General features: G+C 45.1%; 1 protein-coding gene across 1 annotated transcript; it reads left to right on the forward strand.

The window, feature by feature from the left end:
- Positions 1–1,510: 1,510 nt before the first annotated feature.
- Positions 1,511–18,858, forward strand: LOC310773139 (uncharacterized protein; the record flags this gene model as incomplete). Its single annotated transcript, XM_083633052.1, has 15 exons — positions 1,511–1,619; positions 4,067–4,243; positions 5,234–5,317; positions 5,394–5,498; positions 5,683–5,838; positions 6,097–6,252; positions 8,055–8,198; positions 8,430–8,573; positions 8,736–8,855; positions 15,435–15,551; positions 15,822–15,869; positions 15,967–15,993; positions 17,601–17,747; positions 17,845–18,728; positions 18,829–18,858. Exons 1-15 carry the CDS (start codon positions 1,610–1,612, stop codon positions 18,856–18,858), a joined length of 2,349 nt encoding a protein of 782 aa, XP_083489178.1. The 5' UTR covers positions 1,511–1,609.
- Between the last annotated feature and the right edge of the window lie 1,634 nt (positions 18,859–20,492).

Below are 20,492 nucleotides of genomic sequence, written 5' to 3' on the forward strand. Positions count from 1 at the left end.
AGGAGAACTGTATATCCTGTTAAACCTGTTGTTGACCATAGGGTCATGTAACCAGGAAACATAACTGAGACGACATACAACACATTGAAAACACCTTGAAACAGGTCTGTTTCTGTCACACTGCTCAGTGCTGCTTTACCATTCGTGACCCATTGAACCCTCACTGTTTTACACAATCCAAGTGTGAATTTACACACTTTTCTACGGAGCAAAAATACTTTTTTTAAATGTATAGATTCACAGTTAATTTTAATTTAATTTAGGTCTTGATGTTATAAAACACTACACAGTATACAGTGTATACTACCTGTAAATAGTACCCAGTGAGCAATAGACGTGATTTCAACGGGCGTCTATGATTTAGCTTTCATAATAGCCGGCTAATGTACAGTATAGACCTATTTTAGACCAAGCAGTAAATACATTATTAAAATGACTAATTAGCAGTAAATGCAAAGAAAGTCCTCCACATTAGCCTAAAAGGTAATTATCTGAGCACAAGATGATTTTAATGTTATGTCTATGCTTATCTCTCATTTAGCCCAGGATAATGTTGTCTATGCATAGACATGTTTTTTAGACCAAACAGTTGTAGGGTACAAAGCAGAGCACAAGATGGCACTGTTTTAAGGCAAACACTAAACCCCTTTTCCCACAGATGGCAAGTGCTGGCTTGGCTCAGTGGTGAAGTTATTAATAATTTTTTGAAACATGTTTATTTTGAAACGGCTACCTGAAACCAAAAACTCCAACACATCTGTCATTCAGTTAAAGACTGGCTAAAGACTGATATGATGTCAAATCCTCAAGAAGGACAAAATTAAATAATTTGCAAAACCATCAATATTATCACTTATGATCATGTCTAACATTGGCGGAAGAAACAGTAAATCTCTGAGGACATGAGTGGAGGAATGTTGTATACGTTGTATGTTTCAACTGTGAGTCTGTGTTGTCTTTTCCCCATCTCCAGGGGCCTGTTACTGTATGTTCCAATTCTTTTTTTCAATCCTTGCACTGTCTCACCAGTAGGGGTTCCCCATTCGGCCAACTGATCTTACACCCACCCTCAACCGCCAAAAAAGGCCTGACAGAGCGGCTGGTGCAGAACTTCAGCTAAGAATAACCTGGACCTTCTGGGGGATAAAGTTACCTTGAACCTCCCTGTGCTCTGCTCTGACCTATACCCATGTGAGGCACCAGCAACACTGGGTGGGATCTACTGTCTGTACCCAGCCCTATGCTTAGCTTGGCTCCCCTGTTTTGCTCTCCTCTGCCCTACCATCCCTAGACCCCCCTCTGCAAAGCTGCCGCACCGGCAGCTCCAAATTCCCCACCACCTGTGAAGCCAAACATTTTATTTTGTTTCCAAATTTTGTTATTTTCTTGGAGAAGATCAACCTGTGGATTATATGGCTCAGGAAACAGAACAATTCGCTGTGATCGCTGAGTGAAATTGGAATCATTTATTGACTGGGTCACAATTTCACTGACAAGTGGATGCTGATTGGATTTACAAAGACTTTGCTTATTCCCTTCAATCAGTTCTGTATGTGGAGGCTTTGCCCCCAAATCAAAGGATTATACCTGAAGTAATCTTCATGTCACCATGGCTGAAGGTAGGGCTTTACACCTGTGTCATTAAACAACAGTTAATGTTTTCTGCAGCATACATTTCAATAACAACGATGCAGCACACCTACAAGACTATATAATAATAAAGAGATGGCACTGTTTGTTTGTGTAGGGTACCCCCGCTTAGGAAAATGTGATGAAAGTTGGTTGCTATAAATACAGGATATCATGTAGCCAGAGCATTAGTGTCCCTCTCCTGTGACATGACTGCTGCTGTGGCTGACCATGGGCTTTCAACAACTTTTCACACCATTTAAATCAAGTCTCTCTGCTCAAAGAACTGCTATTTTATAACTAAATAATTTCTTTGATGAAGTTCTAGGTCTGGAATGAACTGTTTTCATGTCATGTGCAACTGTGTTCGAATCAATTTCCTCTCTGTCAGTATATCAGTTTTACAGTCATGGCCACATATTGTGGTACAGTGACACCACCTGTCAGATTTCTATAATTCAGTTGAATGATAAGATAGTTTACTGTTTTTCTGTTTGTTTTTGAGGAAGTGAATCATGAGACAGGCATTCTCCAAGTTCATTCACAGTGTACCACCTTGGCACAGGGTCCCACTTGTAAAGTACACTGCAACACTAATACTGTGTATGATGGCAAGGATGTCACTAAATGTCATGACCAGCATTTTCCACTGCACAAAATAAATGAGAATCATGTGCATGTTTGTTTGGATCAGCTTTCCACTGAAATCAGATTTCTGATTCAGGTTTTTAATCTGACTAGCAACATTTCAAATACATTTAATTAAAGTTAATTGAGTTATATAGCCTCTTAATTCCATCTAATCAAATAATACCTTGTCCAGCTAAATGGAATGGTTCCACCATATGATGTTTAATCCCTGCAGATCACAAGGGAAACATCCCTCACCTGTCATGGTTTAGTCTGCAGTCTGAGTCTGGACACAGCCAGGCCCGTAGCCAGTGTTTGAGAAATACCGAGGTCATTTTAGCGGGTCGAAGAGGGGCATTGCCCCCCCAGTTAGGACATTTTGTCCATTTTAAAGTAAAATGCTTCAATCTGGTGCACTTTGAGAGCAAAATTAAGAGGCTAGATCTATAAAGAACTACAGACATGTTAGATTAATATCCTCTTTACTGTGCTGTTGCTTTACAATGATACAAAAAATAAATGTCTCCCCACATAATATATATTCTGCATACAGGTCACATATGGCAGAATACTGCTCAATTAAATACAATGGCCCATCTACACAAACATCACTTACAGGGGAGTTACTTACCCATTCACTTCAATAGAACTATCACCAAAGTCTAGCCCCAATCTAGCCCCAATGCAAAATTTGAACATTGTGGTGAGTTATGTCTTTTCCTTCTATAGCACACAGAGAGGAAGCAAATTATTATCATGTTATTTATGAGGGCTTTAAAACATCAATGACAGATGAATAGATCTGGGGGCCGGGGCTATTTTATTTTATTTAGAAAATACCGAGGTCATGACCTCGGTGTCCTCAATGGTAGCTACGGGCATGGACACAGCTATTGAGGAACATCATCTTTCCATGCAGACATGCCACACTAAATTCACCTTCCTGGCCAGAAACTTCAATTAAACCTTGTTACAGTAGTTTGCCAAAAGTAAAATGATGAGTCATTGGAATGTCAATTAGAATGATGTCATTGGGGGGGGGGAAGAGACACATTCCCTAAATAATTTGTTAGCATGGTAGGAATGGGACAATGACAGATTTTAAAAGCTAGTGGATGCCACATTTTTGTTCACAAAATGATAACACTTTCACACATACACACACACACACACACACACACACACACACACACACACACACACACACACACACACACACACACACACACACACTACATAAAAAAGTAAGATAGTTTTGTCCAATATGGATATGCATTATTTATCAAATGCTGAATCACAGTGTATCACAGTATGCTGGAGGGTCATGATTACATGCATAAAAATACTTGAAGCATAATAAACGGCTTTGCTGACTCAACGCATTGTGTGTTACAGTTTTGGAAATTAACAATAAAGAACATTAGGAACTTTGAATGTGGCAAAGAGAAATTTTCCCCAATATGTGAGACAGTAAATATTATGCAATGCACTGCTGTTTGTATTTCTCTTGTAATATGGATGCACATTGAGAAGTGGGGCAATTATGCTGCTACACTCTCACCCATGACTCAGAATGACTATTACAGTAGACTAAACATATAAGGATGCATTCAAAGAACTGTTCCAGTAGGCTATAGCAGCATTGGCATACTGTAGTTGGTAACAGTAGGGTCACAATCATGAGTAGGATATGGACCAAGTTGAGAAAGCTGAGAAGCATTGGTAGTACAAACGGGTCTGCAGGTGCAATAAAGTCTCTCTCCTTTTTCTCCATTCAAAGGAGTAAAATGCGTTTCCTCCTCTGCAGCGGGCGGGTCCATCGAGGCAGCGGCTCCCCCGCCGAGCTCGCTGAAGTCCAGAGCCCTGGGGCTGCTCAGGAAGCTCAGGGTCTCTGTGGAGCTGGTGATCGCCCTGGTTGCCCTCCTGTCATGGGTGGTTGTGGGAGTAGTGATGTTCGACTTTGTAGAATACAAGGCAGTCCCTGGTTAGTCTGTCTGTCTGTCTCTCTATCTAAAGGGCACTTCACCAAAACTCAATGCTGATTTATTTTGCACATGATCTCACATCCAAAAACTGTAAACAGTTTTGCAGTTAAGTTGAGCACCAGTGATGTCATCAGAAGGTAATGAATCATTGTGTTGTATTAATTATGAGTCTTGTGATGACATCACTGGTGCTCTCTCTCGTAACTCTCTCGTAACAGGACAAGCCCGTCTTTTATTGTCACACGAACACCACAACACATGCATGCAGCCACAACACACTCATGCTGACGGTGGCCGGTGAAAAGTGTCCTCTGCATTTAACCCATCCAGGCATGTCCTTTCCTCCGGGGGGCAGGCCAGGAGCAGTGGTCGCTTTCTCGTACAGCGCCCGGGGACCAACTTCGGATGTTGTCGTCACTGGTCGGATGACGATCTGATCTTCTGCATGTTTTTGGTGGGGGGGGGGGGGGGGGTTTATATACGGAGGAACCCCCTGGGGGAGCACGGGGAGAACATGCAAACTCCACACAACCAGAAAGGCCCTTACGACGAGATACCCCACCTGGGCAGTAGGCACTGAAGATATGGGGGGGAACACAACCACAGCGCCCACAGTGTCCCAGGCGAGAATCGAACTCAGGACCTTCTGACTGTGAGGCGACAGCTCTACCACTGAGCCACCGTGCCCCCCCATGTCTGCGTGCCCCTGCTCAACTTAACTCAAGTCAACTCTCAATAACTGTCAAACTAAATGACTGTCTGGAAAATTGAACATGTGTGAGATCATGTGCAAAATAAATCAGCATTGTTTTTCTATGAAGTGCCCCTTTAAATAACTTAACTATGGCAAGCTGTCATTACATGCTCTGTCATTCGCTTATATTATGAAATGCAATAAATTATCTCAACTACCTGATTTCACACAAACATATTTATGTTGCTTCCATACAGTCTGGCATTATCTGTATGTATGTTTGTCCTATTCTCAGACATTCAAGAAATAATTTTGGACCCTGTGCAAGCTGTAAATGACGCTGTTGATGAAGTATCAAGTCTGCTCAATAAGGTTCAAGGTACATAAGAGAGACACTTTGCATGGTATAATTTGTTTACCGATTTTATACTATCTAATTCTTTTCTTGTCCCCAGAATGTTCGCCTGATTTAAGTGACCCGATGTCAGCAGCAAATTATGCAGCAGACGAAATAACAGAAGCAAAAGATGGATTTGTTCGCTATTTTTCTGATGAGGAAGGTATGAGGAGACAAATGACGTACACTCTGCCTGACACTGTAAAACTTAACAGTCACTACACACTTCACACACAATTCATTCCCCCCTCAGGAAACTTCTACCTCAGCTACGTTAATCCTGTGTCATTCCCCCCTTAGGAACCTTCTACCTCAGCTACATTGATCCTGTGTCATTCCCCCCTTAGGAACCTTCTACCTCAGCTACGTTGATCCTGTGCTCATCGGCAGAGGAGTTTTCCACTCCACTAATGACTTCATGCGTGGAGCGGCGGGCTCCTTCAGGGATGAGTTGTGCGCCATGATGGAGTCTATATTGGATACTATATTGAATATACATAAAGGTATCAACCAGTATATTTACTTGTTTGGCAACAGAACTGAATAATAATGCTAATTATCTTAAATCTGATTATCCCTTGTTTAAAAAAAACGAATCTTTTGATTTTTTTAAAGCAAAATTATAGTTCTAAAATTCTTGGCCTTTCCTTTGAGCTTAATGTTTTGTCGGTTTTGACATAAAATTATAGAAAAAAAAACATTACTTAAACTAATCGATGCATTTGTGTGATTTCCCTCATAAATGTCCTTGTTTTTCTCAGGAGCAATTGACCTTACCTTCATTGACCCTGTGGTCATAGGCAGAGGTGTCTTCAGTGTTACTAATGAGTTCATGTGTGGAGTGGTGGGCTACATCCAAGATGTGCTGTGTGCCATCTTGGATACCATTCTGGATATAGTGAATGGTGTAGTTAAAGGTATCTACTCCTTGTCTTAATATTTCTCTAATCTGTAATGTCACATTTAGATTTTATGTAATGAACGACACATAACAAATTAATTATACATGAATTACTAACTATTCATTACCAATGGAATAATAATAATAATAATACATCAGATTTATATAGCGCTTTTCCTAGTGCTCAAAGACGCTTTACAATACACAATAAAACAACTTTAATAGAGAAAAAAAAAGAAATAAGAAAGGTGAGAGAGAAAAGTACTCTCAAGCAAAAACACTATAAATGACTGTCAACTCAGAAAAAATGCATTATGTTTTACATTTCAGGCATTTACTTTACCTGATGCTCTTATTTAGGTGAAGTAAACATCAAAGATGCTTTGCTACAAGCAGAAACTGCAGGAGCTACGATATGTTGTCCTCACGGTGGTATTCCTTGGTGGGAGTGTGGTCAGAGCATTCACATTGTTGGAAACCCTTCTACATCCTCAGCAGGTATCTCAGGGTCACCAGCGTTTCGCCCCTTAGCCTGTACGCCTCGCCTGAGTGGGGCTGCGAAGATTAACCTTCGCCTGCAGAAGGGTTCCAACTGCGAGCTCTAGTCAGCCACACCCATCTTGAGCTGGTCTCAGCTGCCATGGCTATCTCCCTTGTGGCTTTCTTCAGTTGTTTGGATTCCAGGCCAACCTTCTGTAAGAAATAGCGCACGGATGTTGCTGGGAAACCACGGCAGCCAACTTCGATTGGAAATAGAGTTGCGTGCCATCCTTTGAGAAGAGCCTCGTCAATCAGATCTTGGTACTTTGCTTTCTTTAGTTGGTGAGAGATAGCTAGCCTGTCCTCCCAGGGCACTGTGAGTTCAGCTACTACGATGGTTTTTGTGCTTCTGGATAGAAGAACCATGTCTGGTCGGAGTGAGGTTACCACCACCTCCTCCGGAAAGACAAGTTTTCTCTTTAGGTCCACTTGCATCTCCCAGTCGGAAGCTCGATGCAAGATGGAGGGCAGGTTCTTGGCAGTTGTTCTTGCCCTAGGTGTTGGATCCCCTTCCTTTTGGAAATTGACAGATTGGGGTGGTGATGCTTGATGTTTATTTGCTTTGAGCCTCTGTTGGTCCACCCAATTGGCAATTTCCATAAGGACCTTGTCATGCCTCCACCTGTATCGGCCTTCTCCAAGTGATTTAGGACATCCAGTCAAGATATGATTCAGTGTGGAAAGGGTTGCTCCACACTGCTTGCAGGATGCATCTTCTTCCTTGCCCCAGATCTTTAAGTTGTTTGGGGTTGGCAAGAGGTCAGCCACTGCACGCAGGAGAAAGCTCAGCTTGCCCTGATCAGTACTCCAGAGCTCCTTCCAGGACAGCGACCGTTCAAGTGCCTGGTCCCACTGCATCCACTGTCCCTGGCAGGCGAGCCCTACTGCTTTCACGCGGCGGTCTTCTTCAGCGGCCTCTCGAACCCTTTGCACCACCAGCTCTCTCTTGCCTTTGGCACTGGCCTTGCTCCACCTCCTGGCGTTGTAATTTCCAAGCCCTAGCCATCCTTGACAGACCACCCCGATGATCTCCTGATGCTTCCAGTGCACTTCTGCTTCCTTCACTAAAGAGCAACTTACAATACGTGTTGGAAGGATTTTGCATGCGCCGCCTCTACTTCGCTCAATAATTTCCTCCATGTTCAGTCATGTTTTGTCACTGTCTTCTGTGGTCTGCTTACATGCTTCATACATTCATAAAATTAAAATTAATCTGATTATTGAATCAATCAGTTTGCATATGGGATGATTTACTTGTTCTTTATTTGTTCTTCTGAGGCACCACTGACATCACCTTCATCGACCCTGTGGTTGTGGGCAGAGACTTCTTCAGTACCACTAATGACTCTGTCAGCAGAGTGGTGGGCTACATCCAGCATGTGCTCTGTGCCATCTTAGACACCATACTGGATATAGTCAAAGGTAAGGAAAAATTCGGGATTGGACTAAACTCGTTACTAAAAATACAAATTTAGATGGTGGATAACATTGTCTTACATTCTCACCTAATTGTCAGCTTGTTGAAGTAGTGAAAATTAACGATCACTGACCTAATTATTTGGTCTTTTATTGTCTTCTTTAATGTTCTGTATAACAAAAGCTTGTATTTCTTGAATCGACTAACTAATTTGAGTTTTGGCTTGTTTTTCTCAGGAACCACTGACATTAGCTTCATTGACCCAGTGATGATTGGCAGAGATGTCTTCAGTGTTACTAATGACTTTGTGAGGGGAATAGCGGCCAACATCCAGGATGTGCTGTGTGTTATCTTGGAAAAACTGTTGGAAGTGGTAAACGGTATAGTATCTGCCCCTTGTTTTTAACCCTTACCTAATCTCTCTGGATCATTACAAATTACTTTCCATTGTTGGCTGACTGTACATGCTTCACTTACAAACTATATATTGGATTAATTAATCATTAACAGAAGTACTTATTGATGGCTTTTCTGTTGATCAGATATCCAGGATGCTGTGGGCTTCAGTCCCATGATGGTTCTAAGTAGAACAGCAGAAATCACCAAGGAGCAGGCGAACATGTTTGTGAGCTACATGTCCAACATGCTGATAGGGGAAGAAGGTATGCTTTAACACGAGTTACACAAGAGCTACATTTAAATTATGCATGTTGTGGTGTCTGTATGGGCAACTGGCGGCCGGCGGGCCACATGCGAGCGCCCCCTGTGTGGCCCGCGCTGGAATTGCATTTTTTACAGTGCACCTGAACGCAACATGCAAGATACCCGCTGAATACGTTTTTTTTACCCGCTGAATAAGTGTCCAAATGTTCATGTCATTCTGGCCAATACTCCACTTCTGTTATAACATTTGAGTCTGGACTGGAATAGGGAATATCTTTCAATAATCTGTATGACTAAAAAGCTCAAAGTAATCTCATGTATAAGAAATTACTGTTCTACATTGAAGTAAATAATTAACTTGTTGGTTTTGGATTTATTTAGCTTCAATAGTGCATTTTTGTTCGTGTGACCCTCAACACAGGCTTTGAGAATCCCGGGCCACTTACTGATACTTATGCTTAAATTAACCCACTCATATTCTGGTTTATTTAAAGAAAAACATTTTGGCTAGTGGAAATTCTAATTGGCTGGTAACTTTGAAATCTAGCAGCCATATTGGCAGGTGATCAAAAAAGTTAATTTCAAGCCCTGCATGGAGAGCAAGTGGTGACATAGGAGTGAGTGAGAAAAGGATCAAATATTGGTGTTTAAGACTGAATAATGACATCACAACTGTTAATTTAAAATGAGTTATTTCTTCAAATGCCCCAAATCTTTTCGTACCGGTGCCGTTCTGGCCCTCTGTTAGCGAGGACATTTTTTTGTGGTCCTCTCTATCATCAAAGTTCCTGGGTTACGGCATGACAATATTTGTTCGGCCCCCGGCAACAATCTGGGTTTTACTTCGTTTCGAACTCAAGCTCTCACATATTGCCATATTACTGCCAGGGCAGGCCACCAGTAGGTGGCATGGTATGCATGAGAAAGGCGCGGCACCCAGCAATCGCTGTGATTGCGTCACGTCCGACCGCCATCATGCAAATCACTTCGCTTTCATCCAGCTCACTGCTTGGTCGCTCTGTGATTTGCTCCAGGATATGCTAACTAAAATTGCTTTCTTAGCCGAAGCTACCTCCGTCTTGACAGCCCACCAAACTACAGGCATTCGGCGGACGAGACACAGACAGGCATCGGGGCTCCGAACCTGTCCTCTTCGCCTCGGGCAGCGGACCCGGCTTCATCGAAGTCATCGAAAGCTAAGACTGTTTTCGCCTTCTATTGTTAGCTCATTCTGTCTGCTAAGTATGGCTTTTGCCGCCGTGCAAATAGCCTCTACTAGCGTATTATTGACCTTTCTCCTCGGCATGAGGAATTTTCTCTGAGACTACAGCTTCGCTAGCCGCTAGCTTCAGCTGCGGTTATGCTCGCTTCCCCGGGTGTTACTCAGGGTGGAGGCTCGCTTCACAGGTGTGTTAGCTTGCGCTGGTCTCTCAGTTCATTACACTAGCCTCAGCTGGTTGCTAGTCATGCTTGTTTTCCTTGGGATAGACAGGCTGTGTTAGCTTGCCTTCCCGCTCAGGAAGGCAAGTTTTCTCCTCGGCATGAGGAGTTTTCTTTGAGACTGACAGCTTCGCTAGCCGCTAGCTTCAGCTGCGGTTATGCTCGCTTCCCTGTGTGTACTCAGGGTGGAGGCTCGCTTCACAGGTGTGTTAGCTTGCGCTGGTCTCGCAGTTCATTATACTAGCCTCAGCTGGAAAGTTGCTAGTCATGCTTGCTTTCCTTTGGGTTAAGACAGGCTGTGTTAGCTTGCCTTCCCGCTCGGGTAGGCATTATAGCCGATTACACTCGCATACGGGGTTCGCTTGTAGCTATTAACGGATTAGCTAGTAAGCTCCTCTCACACTAGCCGTAGCTAGACAATAGGCTCGGTTCTTTGCCCTGTTCTCAGGGCACGGCTTGGAGGTTGCTTTAGCTCACTTCAGAGGTGCTAAGCTTCCTTATTTACCTTCTACCCTCTTGCCTAGGTAGGGACCCGTTCCTCTAAGCTAAGAGTGTTCGCCTTATTATGCGTTAGCACATACTGCTTGTAGGCTACCACCGTGTAGCTATTACTGGCTTCGTCCCCGGACTGGGGGAGCGCTCTGAGATATTTAGCTGAGTGAATACGCTAGCTAGGTAAGCTCGCTGCACACGAGTGTGTTAGCCGCTTCTCTCAGTACTTACGCTATCTTAGCCAGCTTTGCTTGTCTGCTAAGTGTTGCTTTGCCACCGTGGAAATAGCATCTACTAGATTGTAACCTCCTCTGAGGAGTTTCTTCTGAGATTGACTAGCTTCACGAGCCGCTGGCTTTCAGCTTGCGGTCATGCTCGCTTCCCCGTGTTACTCAGGGTAGAGGCTCGCTTCACTGGCTTGTGCGCAGGCTTGTGTTAGCTCACGCTTGTCTCTCAGTGCTTACGCTAGCTTAGCTAGTGGCTTGTTCACGCTTGTTCTCTCGGGTTAACAGGTTGTGGGTGTTGTTGCCTTCCCTTCGGGCTAGGCTATTGCCGCTTACGTTACCATTGCACACGCATGTTCGCTAGCCTCCGGGTTGCTTACTGTCTACTCTAGCGTATGCTTCACGCTAGTTTGCTAGCTTGCTTAAACTGTACTCCCGCTAACAGGGTCAAGTCAAGTCAAGTCAAGTTTATTTATATAGCCCTAATTCACAAGCATGTCTCAGAGGGCTTCACAGAAAGTATGTCTAGCTAATTCTAGCTGACACAACAGTAACAAGAATATACAGAATAAAGATAACATTTGAACAATTGATAATATAGAAAATATAGGAATGAGGGGAGAGCAGAGGAGAGAGCAGGAGAAGGGAGAAGAGCAGGGGGAATGTGAGAGAGTGATGGGGTGGGGAGGGAATGGGAGATGTTGGAGGGTATAGGAGGTGGGGAAGGAGCAAGAGGAGAGAGCAGGAGAGGGGAAGGGAGGGGAGGTGTGCGGGAGCTTGCTATTTTAGTGATTAGCCTCCTGCTTTCTCTTGTGCTACTGAGCAGGGAAAGTCAGCGAGGGGATGGGCCTTGTGTAAGGCTACATTGGCTGAGTATGAACCGGCACGATAGGTGCGTGTTCTGCCTTGGGCATGAGTACGCTGCACAGGCGCTTTGAACCCTCGGTCTTGCAGCTGCTGTACTATCTTCAAGATGGCCGTGCTTCGCTCTTCTTGAGGAGGACATTCCTCCCAGCGGTACGCCTCTCGAGAGAAACGTGTCCGTTGAATCTCTCCGGCCTGTCGTGGGTGAAGCCCCTGCTGCTCAGGGCGAACAGGGCCAGGGGCCCCAGTCCGAATTAGACAAGCAGTCTTGAGTTAGAGCGGGGCAAGCGGAGGAGGTTCCCGATAGGGAGGAGGCTTGGGACGGTGCTAGCACCGTCACTGCGGAACAAGCCCTACCAGAAGCAGTTTCGTGGGGTGATGCCCAGGGCCGCAGCTAAGCTGGGCATTTCCTGGGCTGAGCCACCCCAGCCCCTGGATCAGTGCTACAGGGGTGCTCTTCAGGCGTGGCAGGCATCTTGCCCGCCACATCACATGCCGCTAACATGGCTCCTTGGTCTACAATGGACATACCGCCCCTTGCTGGCGCTACACGTCCAGCAGGGGCGTCAGCTCGCCAAGGTCTGGGCTCAGTGCCAGCCTTCAGCTTGTAGCTCTAAGGACAAGCCCACCGCCCTTGGTGCCCAGGGCCCGGGTTTGGTTGGGAGCTCTCCTTGGGTCCCATTCCCTTTGTTGGGGCGCCCCCTGCAAGCGCAAGGAGCCTGACAGGGGGCCCAGCGGACCTTGGTCCATGGCCACGGCCTGGCCTCGGTTGGCAGCGCTCAGGTCAAGCCCACCGGTCAGCTCGCCAAGGTCTGGGCTCAGTGCCAGCCTTCGGCTTGTAGCTCTAGGGACACGCCCACCGTCCTCGGTGCCCAGGGCCCGAGTTCGGTTAGGAGCTCTCCTTGGGTCCCATTCCCTTCGTCAGTAAATGGTAAAATTGCCCCCCTCGTTGAGGCGCCCCAGCCAGCGCAAGATGCCCAGCTCACCTTGGCCCATGGCCACGGCCGGGCCTCGGTTTGTAGAGCCCAGGACAAGCCCACCGTCGACGGCACCTTATGCCTGTCATCGGTCGGGAGCTCTCCTGTGGACCACGCCCCTGGACACCGGCTCACCATCGTCGGGGCCCGCAGGGCCTGACTTTGGCTGGGAGCCTTAATGGGATCCGTGTGCGGCCTCCAGGGTGTTCCACGGCTGTTCAGGCCGCCGAGTGTAGTTGCGAGCCCGCCGTCAATGGCGTACGACGCCTGTCTTCGGTCTCTGGCTCAAAAGAGGACCAACCCGACCTGGCGCGTTCCCCGGACGCGTCTATAGTCGGAGTGTGCGTGAAGGACTTTCCCCCGGCATGCCTAGCATTTGCGGAGCTAGCCGTGGGACAGGTGGGCGCAGCCTCTCACACCCTGCTTCCCCCCCATCCACGCTGCTCGCTAAGGGGGCGATATGCTCGGTCCCCAACGCGGAGGAGCGCTTGGGGTTTCTATCATAGGTACCCTGCCGTACCCAAGAAGGATGGTTACTTGCGTCCGATTCTGGACCTTGGCGCCGCAACGGGACGCTGAGGGAGGTTCCTGTTCCTAATGCTTCCCTTCCCCGCCTTTCAATTTGTTGAAGCCACGGGATTTCTTACTTCCGTGGTTCTGGAAGATGCATCCATGTCCCTGTGGTTCGGAGGCACAGGAAATACCTGAGGACCTCCTTCCTGGGAAAAGCTTTACGAGTTTGCATCCAGCCGTTTGGCATGTTCTTGAGCCCACGGACCTTCGATGTGTGCGTGGAGACAGCCCTGGCTCCCCTCCGCTTGAGTGGGATTCGCGTCTTCCTCTATCTCGACGATGCTCTCATAGTGGCAGACTCGAGGGTCAGCACTATGGAGCATGCCAGGGCGGTGACAGATCACCTGCAGACCCTTTGGCTTGTAGGACAAGCCCGCCATCCTCGGTGGGCGTATCCCCATTTATTTTCGCTGTCAGCGATTCATGTACTAGGCCGGCGGATTTCAGGGCCGGCCTGCTGTCTCGGGGCAACCCGCGTCAGACAGAGTGGGGCCTCCACCCTCAGGCGCACGCTTGGCTCCAGGACGGGCGCTATGCGTTCCCCCTGATCCCCCTGATTCGACGGGTGCAGGGGAACAGCGCCTGCGGCTCTTTTTTGTGGCCCCCTTTTGGCCCAAGCAGATATGGTTTGCGGACCTGATCTCCTTGGCTCAGAGACCGCCCTGGCCGTTTCCGTCACGGGCGGATCTCCTATCCCAGGCGGAAGGGGAGGTACGCCACCCCTCCTCCCAGCGGGTGGAAACTAGCAGCCTGGTTCCTGAACGGGGCCTTTTGCTAGCCCAGGGCTTGCCCGAAAAATATGGGGTTTGCACTATTCAGAGTCCTAGGGCAACTTCGACCCGCTCTCGGTACACGTACAAGCGGGTCTTTGCGCGTTGATGCGCGGACAAAGGAGTGGATCCGGGAACTGTGGTGTGCGGCCCGTTCTCTGTTTCCTTCAGAGCCTTCTCGACGCCTTCTAATCCTGCGTACCAACCTAGGAATATTACTGCCCGCTTTAGGTCTATGGTCACAGACTTGTCAGCTTTCTGTCCCCCGCCGTTAAGTTCGGACGGGGAGCAACATTTGCGCATGCTGTGTGCCGTAAGGGCGCTCTCGGCCTACGTGGTGAGAACGCATTTGTTATGCACTTAGGACCAGTTGCTGGTCTGTTCGGGCAGAGAGCCCAGGGTGGACCCCTTTCCAAGGATCGCTTATCACACTGGATAGTGAAAGTGATTGCTTTGGCATACTCTGCCGTGGGTAAGGCACCCCCGGAGGGTATCAAGGTGCATCCTACGCAAGGCGTCACGACGTCTTGCGCATTATTGCGCGGGGTATCAGTGGAGGACATGTGCGCTGTGGCCTCATGGGTCCTCTCATCACACACATTGTCAATTGATAGACGGTGGTGCCGTTGTCACTCCGATGCCACACGATGGGGCATGGGCAGTTGCCATGCGTTCGTTGTTAACCTACGCCTCTCAGGGTCGATCTGGGGAGTGCTCTCTGCAGCAAGGGTGGTTGAAGTTGGCAATATGTGAGAGCTTGAGTTCGAAATGAAGTAAAACGTTAGGGTTGTGCTACAACCCGGGTTTTACGACTGAGAACGAGAGCTCTCACTACCCAGCCTTGCTGCGTCGATGCGTCGATTGTGCAGTGAGCTGGATGAGTGGAAGTGATTTGCATAATGGCGGGCGGACGTGACGCAATCACAGCGATTGCTGGGTGCCACGCCTTTCTCATGCATACCATGCCACCTACTGGTGGATGGTTGGTTTTATAAAAAAGGTCATTTTTGGAGTAAAATGAGTGTTCATCCAGTGGCGCTGCCCTGGCAGCGATATGGCAATAATGAGAGCTCTCGTTCTCACTTGTAAAACCCGGGTTGTAGCACAACCCTAACGTTTCTCATGTGGCCCCCCATAAAAAAGAATTGCCCACCCCTGCTCTATAGGCTACCTCATTATGAGCGATAAAGATAGAAAGTCATGAACCTACATCTTTTGCGTATAACTTGGTGTTTCAGGGATCATTCCTGAGGTGACCATTGACCCCATGCAAGTTGTGACAGATGCTGTACTGGAGATGACAGACAAGAAAGATGCGTTCTTGGGTTACATGTCGAGCATCATTGGTGATCAAGGTATGCTTGCTTATCTCAAATTCAAATTCATATTTTTCAATATTCATATAGATCTGAAAAGAGACATGACTCCTTTTTGCATGTTTTTCCCTTGTATTAGGTGAATCTGTAGCCACATCACCGGTTGTAAATATAATAACAGAAAAAGGTCTGTGCAATTGTTTATCTTGATTTTAGTAGACAGAAGAAACAAAGTGTCAAGCATTACTATAAAAAAAAATTAATTGTGGAAAATAAAATAGATTTTGAGTTTTTATTCTCTTTGATCAGATGAAACTGTGGCTTCAACAGCTGACATTCATTTGGTGAGAAGGAAAGGTAAGTACAGACAATATTTTTCGACAAGACTGACAATCAAGCTTTTAGACCATTTAAACTAACTGCCTTTTATTATCATATATTCTCTGTAATCTAGGTGAATTTATGCCATCATTTGAAAAAGGTAAGTAAATACCACCGTGCATTATAAAAATGATATGCAGTGTATTTTTTTATTTTTACATTTGCAATGTGCCAGCAATTGGTCTGCATAAACTTTTTGACTGCTTTTTAAATTTGTTGTCACAGTGACATGTTTCAGTAATATTTGTTTCTGGCCTTTCATGCATGTTTCTGTATTCATTTTTGTGTATTTGACTTGGTTTCAAGTTTGGCTGATGTCATGTTCAATGTAATAGAGCAAGCCTGAAGTATCGTGAAACTTTATGTCAATCCCATTTTAATGAAATTCCATTTTGCACTTATTGAGACGTTAAAAAAGAACTTACTGCATGAAATATGCATCGTAACTACAGTGTATTTATTTTGTAATATAATAAATGTATGTATGCAACCACGGTTATGTCACACTCACAGTTCATTGGATTTAACATTGTCTCTGCATTTCATGGGAGTCTGCCGTCATGTTAAATGTGTCTTGCCGTTAATTTTTGTGTGGTTCCATTCATCACATTTTGTGTGCATTTCAAATGTTGGATTTTCTGTGGAGCATTGAGCATGCAAAATTATCTTTAATGTAGATTCTTTGGAGTTGCATTCCTCTGACGTCGCTGTTGCCCCTCCTGCATTGTCCAAGCATCTTCTGTATGACTGACTGCCGTCTGTATGTCAACCATTTAAGCATTGGTGATATACTGTATGTATTTGAATTGTTCAAGTACTGGATGATGTTTGCTTCCCTTGAAATATTCCATCTTTACCTTTGCATGGAACCTTACATGTCGTTTACACCACATGTTTCAAGTGTTAGTATTGATAATATTGACTAGAATTATGTCGGAGGTAAGGAGGAGACTGAGGCCTCGAGTCACATGAGTTGGACTCTAGTCTGTCTTGAGTCACAATTTTAATTGCTTGAGACTTTACTTAATGAAGACAATAAGAGACTTGACTTGACTTGTCTTCTGGTGACTTGTGACTTGACTTTGACTTGTAGGTGATGACTTGAAAAGGTTTCGAAAGTCTTAACAAAAGATCTCTAGAGTTTGTGTAAATAGCTTTGATTGGGAATTTGTTCCACCAGACAACTGAATTGTTTGTTGAAGTTGAAACTGATAATAGAGTTTAAAAACAATTTATATTGCACTGAAAAGTTCTAGATATTTGTTTTCTTTAAGATACTCGACTCTGTTCTACAGACTTGAAACTTGACATTAATTACATGGAGTTGACCTGGTAATCTACATTAAGATTTGGGACTGGACTTGAGACTTGTGCCTGAAGACTTGAGACAGACTTGTGAGTCCAGCAAAGTGGACTTGGTCACACCTCTGTGGAAGTCATTTATTATTTTGGGGGAGGGCTGATGTGGAAGGGCCATGCTAATAAGCAGGTTTTGCTGATATCACCAAGCGGTATTTACTAACACAGCAACATGTGGTGTTGACTATGTTATGAATGCTTATCATCAGTTGCCATTTCACCCCATCAAATCCCTTCAGTTATTTGTGAGGGGGATGGGGGGGGGGGTTGGATGTGCACTTGTGTGTAAATAAATGCCAAAGATGTAAAGGGCTATAGTAAGAGAGATTCCATGGCTTGATGATACAGTTGCAGAGATGATGCAGGCTGCCAAAGAGGAAGCTGCTCCTGCTCCAGAGATAAGTGTCACTTCAGACACACAGGACGAGAAGGAGAGTGAATTGCCCACTGAAGCTTCCATTGAAGAGGATGAGAAGGAGGCAGAGGAGGACAATGGTATTGTCACATGATTTTTCCTCTATAATGATATCCATTAATCAGTTACAAGATAGAAATGATGCAGGCACTAATTTTCTTGCTATCACATCACTAGCGAAGCATGTCAACCTCGAAGGAACATCACTGGAGCACGAACCCTCACTAGAGGATGAGGAGATCTCTGATGATGACAGCGAGGATGAGGAGAAAGAGGAAGAGGCACAAGAGGATGACACTGAGGAGGAGGACGAGGAGGGAGAGGTTAAATCAGAGGGGGGCATCGCAGAAGCTGAGGAGGAGGAAGAGAAGAAGATAGGAGAAGAAGAAGAGGTGTTGGAGGAGGATAAGATAGAAGAAGAAAAACAAGAAGAGGTGTTAGAGGAGGAGAAGGAAGAATTTAAAACAGAGGAGGATGTAGAAGTAGAGGAAGATATTAAGACCGAGAAGGAGATAAAAACTGAGGAAGATGTGGTAGAAAAGGAGGAGGAGGTGAAAGAAGAAGACCAAGACGATCAAGATGACCTCACTGTCAAAGACGAGGCCCGGGGAGAAGATGACCTAGGAGAGCTCGATAAAGAAAAGGAGGCCGCTGACCTTATTCCAGGCGACAGTGATGAGGAGGAAGAGGAGAAGCAGGAGGTCAAAAAGGCAGATTCCGATGCCGCTGTCGACGAAGATGTTGAGGCTGGAGATGATCACGATGAAGATAAAGATCTCGGTGTTGATGAAGAGGTGGACGAAGACATGGTTGACGGCGCTGATGTCAAATATCAAGATGTAAAAGCTGATCGAGATGATCAAGAAGTTGAAATGAAAGAGGATGAGGCTGTGGAGGAAGAGGAGGAAGAAGAGACACAGGGCAAGGAGGATGAAGAGGAGATTAAGATGGAGGACATGAAGGAAGAGGAGGAGAAAGGAGTGGAAGAGGAGGAAAAAGAGCCGTCAATCCAACAACTTCATCTTGAACTTGAAATTCTAACAGCTGAAAAGCTTGACATGGTCAGTGCAGTGTCTGAAACTGACGATAAATATCTAGATGTTGATGAAGAGGGAGACAAAGACATGGTTGACGCTGATGTCAAATATCAAGATGTAAAAGCTGATCAAGAAGATCAAGAAGTTGAAATGAATGAGGATGAGGCTGTGGAGGAAGAGGAGGAAGAAGAAAAACACAGCGAGGAGGATGAAGAGGAGATTAAGATGGAGGACATGAAGGAAGAGGAGGAGAACGGAGTGGAAGAGGACCAGGAGGAGGAGAAAGAAAAAGAGCCGTCAATCCAACAACTTGATCTTGGACTTGAAATTCTGACAGCTGAAAAGCTTGATGTGGTCAGTGCAGTGTCTGAAACTGACGATGAGGAAGAAATGACAACCACCTCCGATGGAGATGAATACTCCGACATCATCGATGATGATGACGAAAACAACAACAACAGTGAGAGCAGGAAAACTGAACTTAAGAGACGGAGGAAGGTTCACATTCCCTTCCAGAGGCTCAGGAGAGTTGGATCCAGGGCCAGCCTCAAAGAAGACAAAATGGATATTCAGCTTGAGAAAGGTATAACATATTTACCATTATCATCACCTTTGTTTCCATTACCAGCTATTATCACCGTAAATGTATCTGAATGATGAGTGTGTTAATGACTGTGAACGTAATGTTAAGTGAAAGCGTGATTTTCTTATGATAATACATAACATTTGTTTCCAAGGAGATACTGAATGCTTTTTTTAACTCAAAACAGTCTTCAGCATTGTTGTTTTGGGAAATGACTGTAAGGCAATATAATAAATATTTGTATTGATGTAGCATGCTTGAAATTTTCATTTGACAAGTTTAACATGCAACATTGTGTTTGTGATTTGTCTGAAAATCGAATGTTTGTCAACTACCACTTGACAGTTGAATCTGTGAATCAAAAGGGGGGGGACTGTAATATTGATAAACATCAAATAGTGCATCAGTGTTTTACCACCAGATTGAATTTCAACAACAGGCTGTCTATAAAGCAGCATTATATTTTAACATTGCCCATTACAGAGAAATGTAGGACTACAGTATAATTAATAGCTAATGAAGATGGACATGCCAAGTCAAGTTTTATTTAGACCAGAAACTCATCCTGACTTAGGTGTGAATAGCTGCAAGGAAAGGGGATCGTGGGACTAATGCACACTGTCCCAAGTGTCCCTAAGCACATGTGCTTTATATGTTTAACATTGATGACTCAGTAAAGGCAAATCTGTCTCCCACTGTGCTCATTCTGAACGGTCCCTCATTGATGCAACTATTGCCCTTGGCAGTGTGCTGGGGCTGTTAAATACAGAGAGCAGCTGGTCAGAGTGGTCAGACTGCCAGCGAGACTTACAGAGAAGCATATAGGTTTCTCAGTGAAGATGTCAGAGTTAACTTGCAGCTGTACTGTTCTGGATTGTGTTAAGGGAAACAGTCATTGTAAATGCTGATTCCTTAAATAGATGTTTATACCTTACTGTACAACTCTATAAGCTAGCTCTAAAAGTTAGGGCTCGTTGTTTCAACAGCATGACATTATTTGTGGTGTGGTTTTCATTGCTTATAGTGCTGCTTACGCATGCATGATGTATTTTTATGATTACTTTATATTGTATCTTCCTACTGGAGATACTGCTTTATGTATTGTAGATATACAATTCCACAAACCTTTTTATTTTATTTACATATTTTACACATTTCTATGTGATGTACTGTAGTTCTCGAAGAAGCAAAGGAAATACCTGCAA

The sequence above is a fragment of the Poromitra crassiceps genome (assembly GCF_964638095.1).
Source record: "Poromitra crassiceps genome assembly, chromosome: 3".
In the NCBI taxonomy this organism is placed as follows: Eukaryota; Metazoa; Chordata; class Actinopteri; order Beryciformes; family Melamphaidae; genus Poromitra; species Poromitra crassiceps.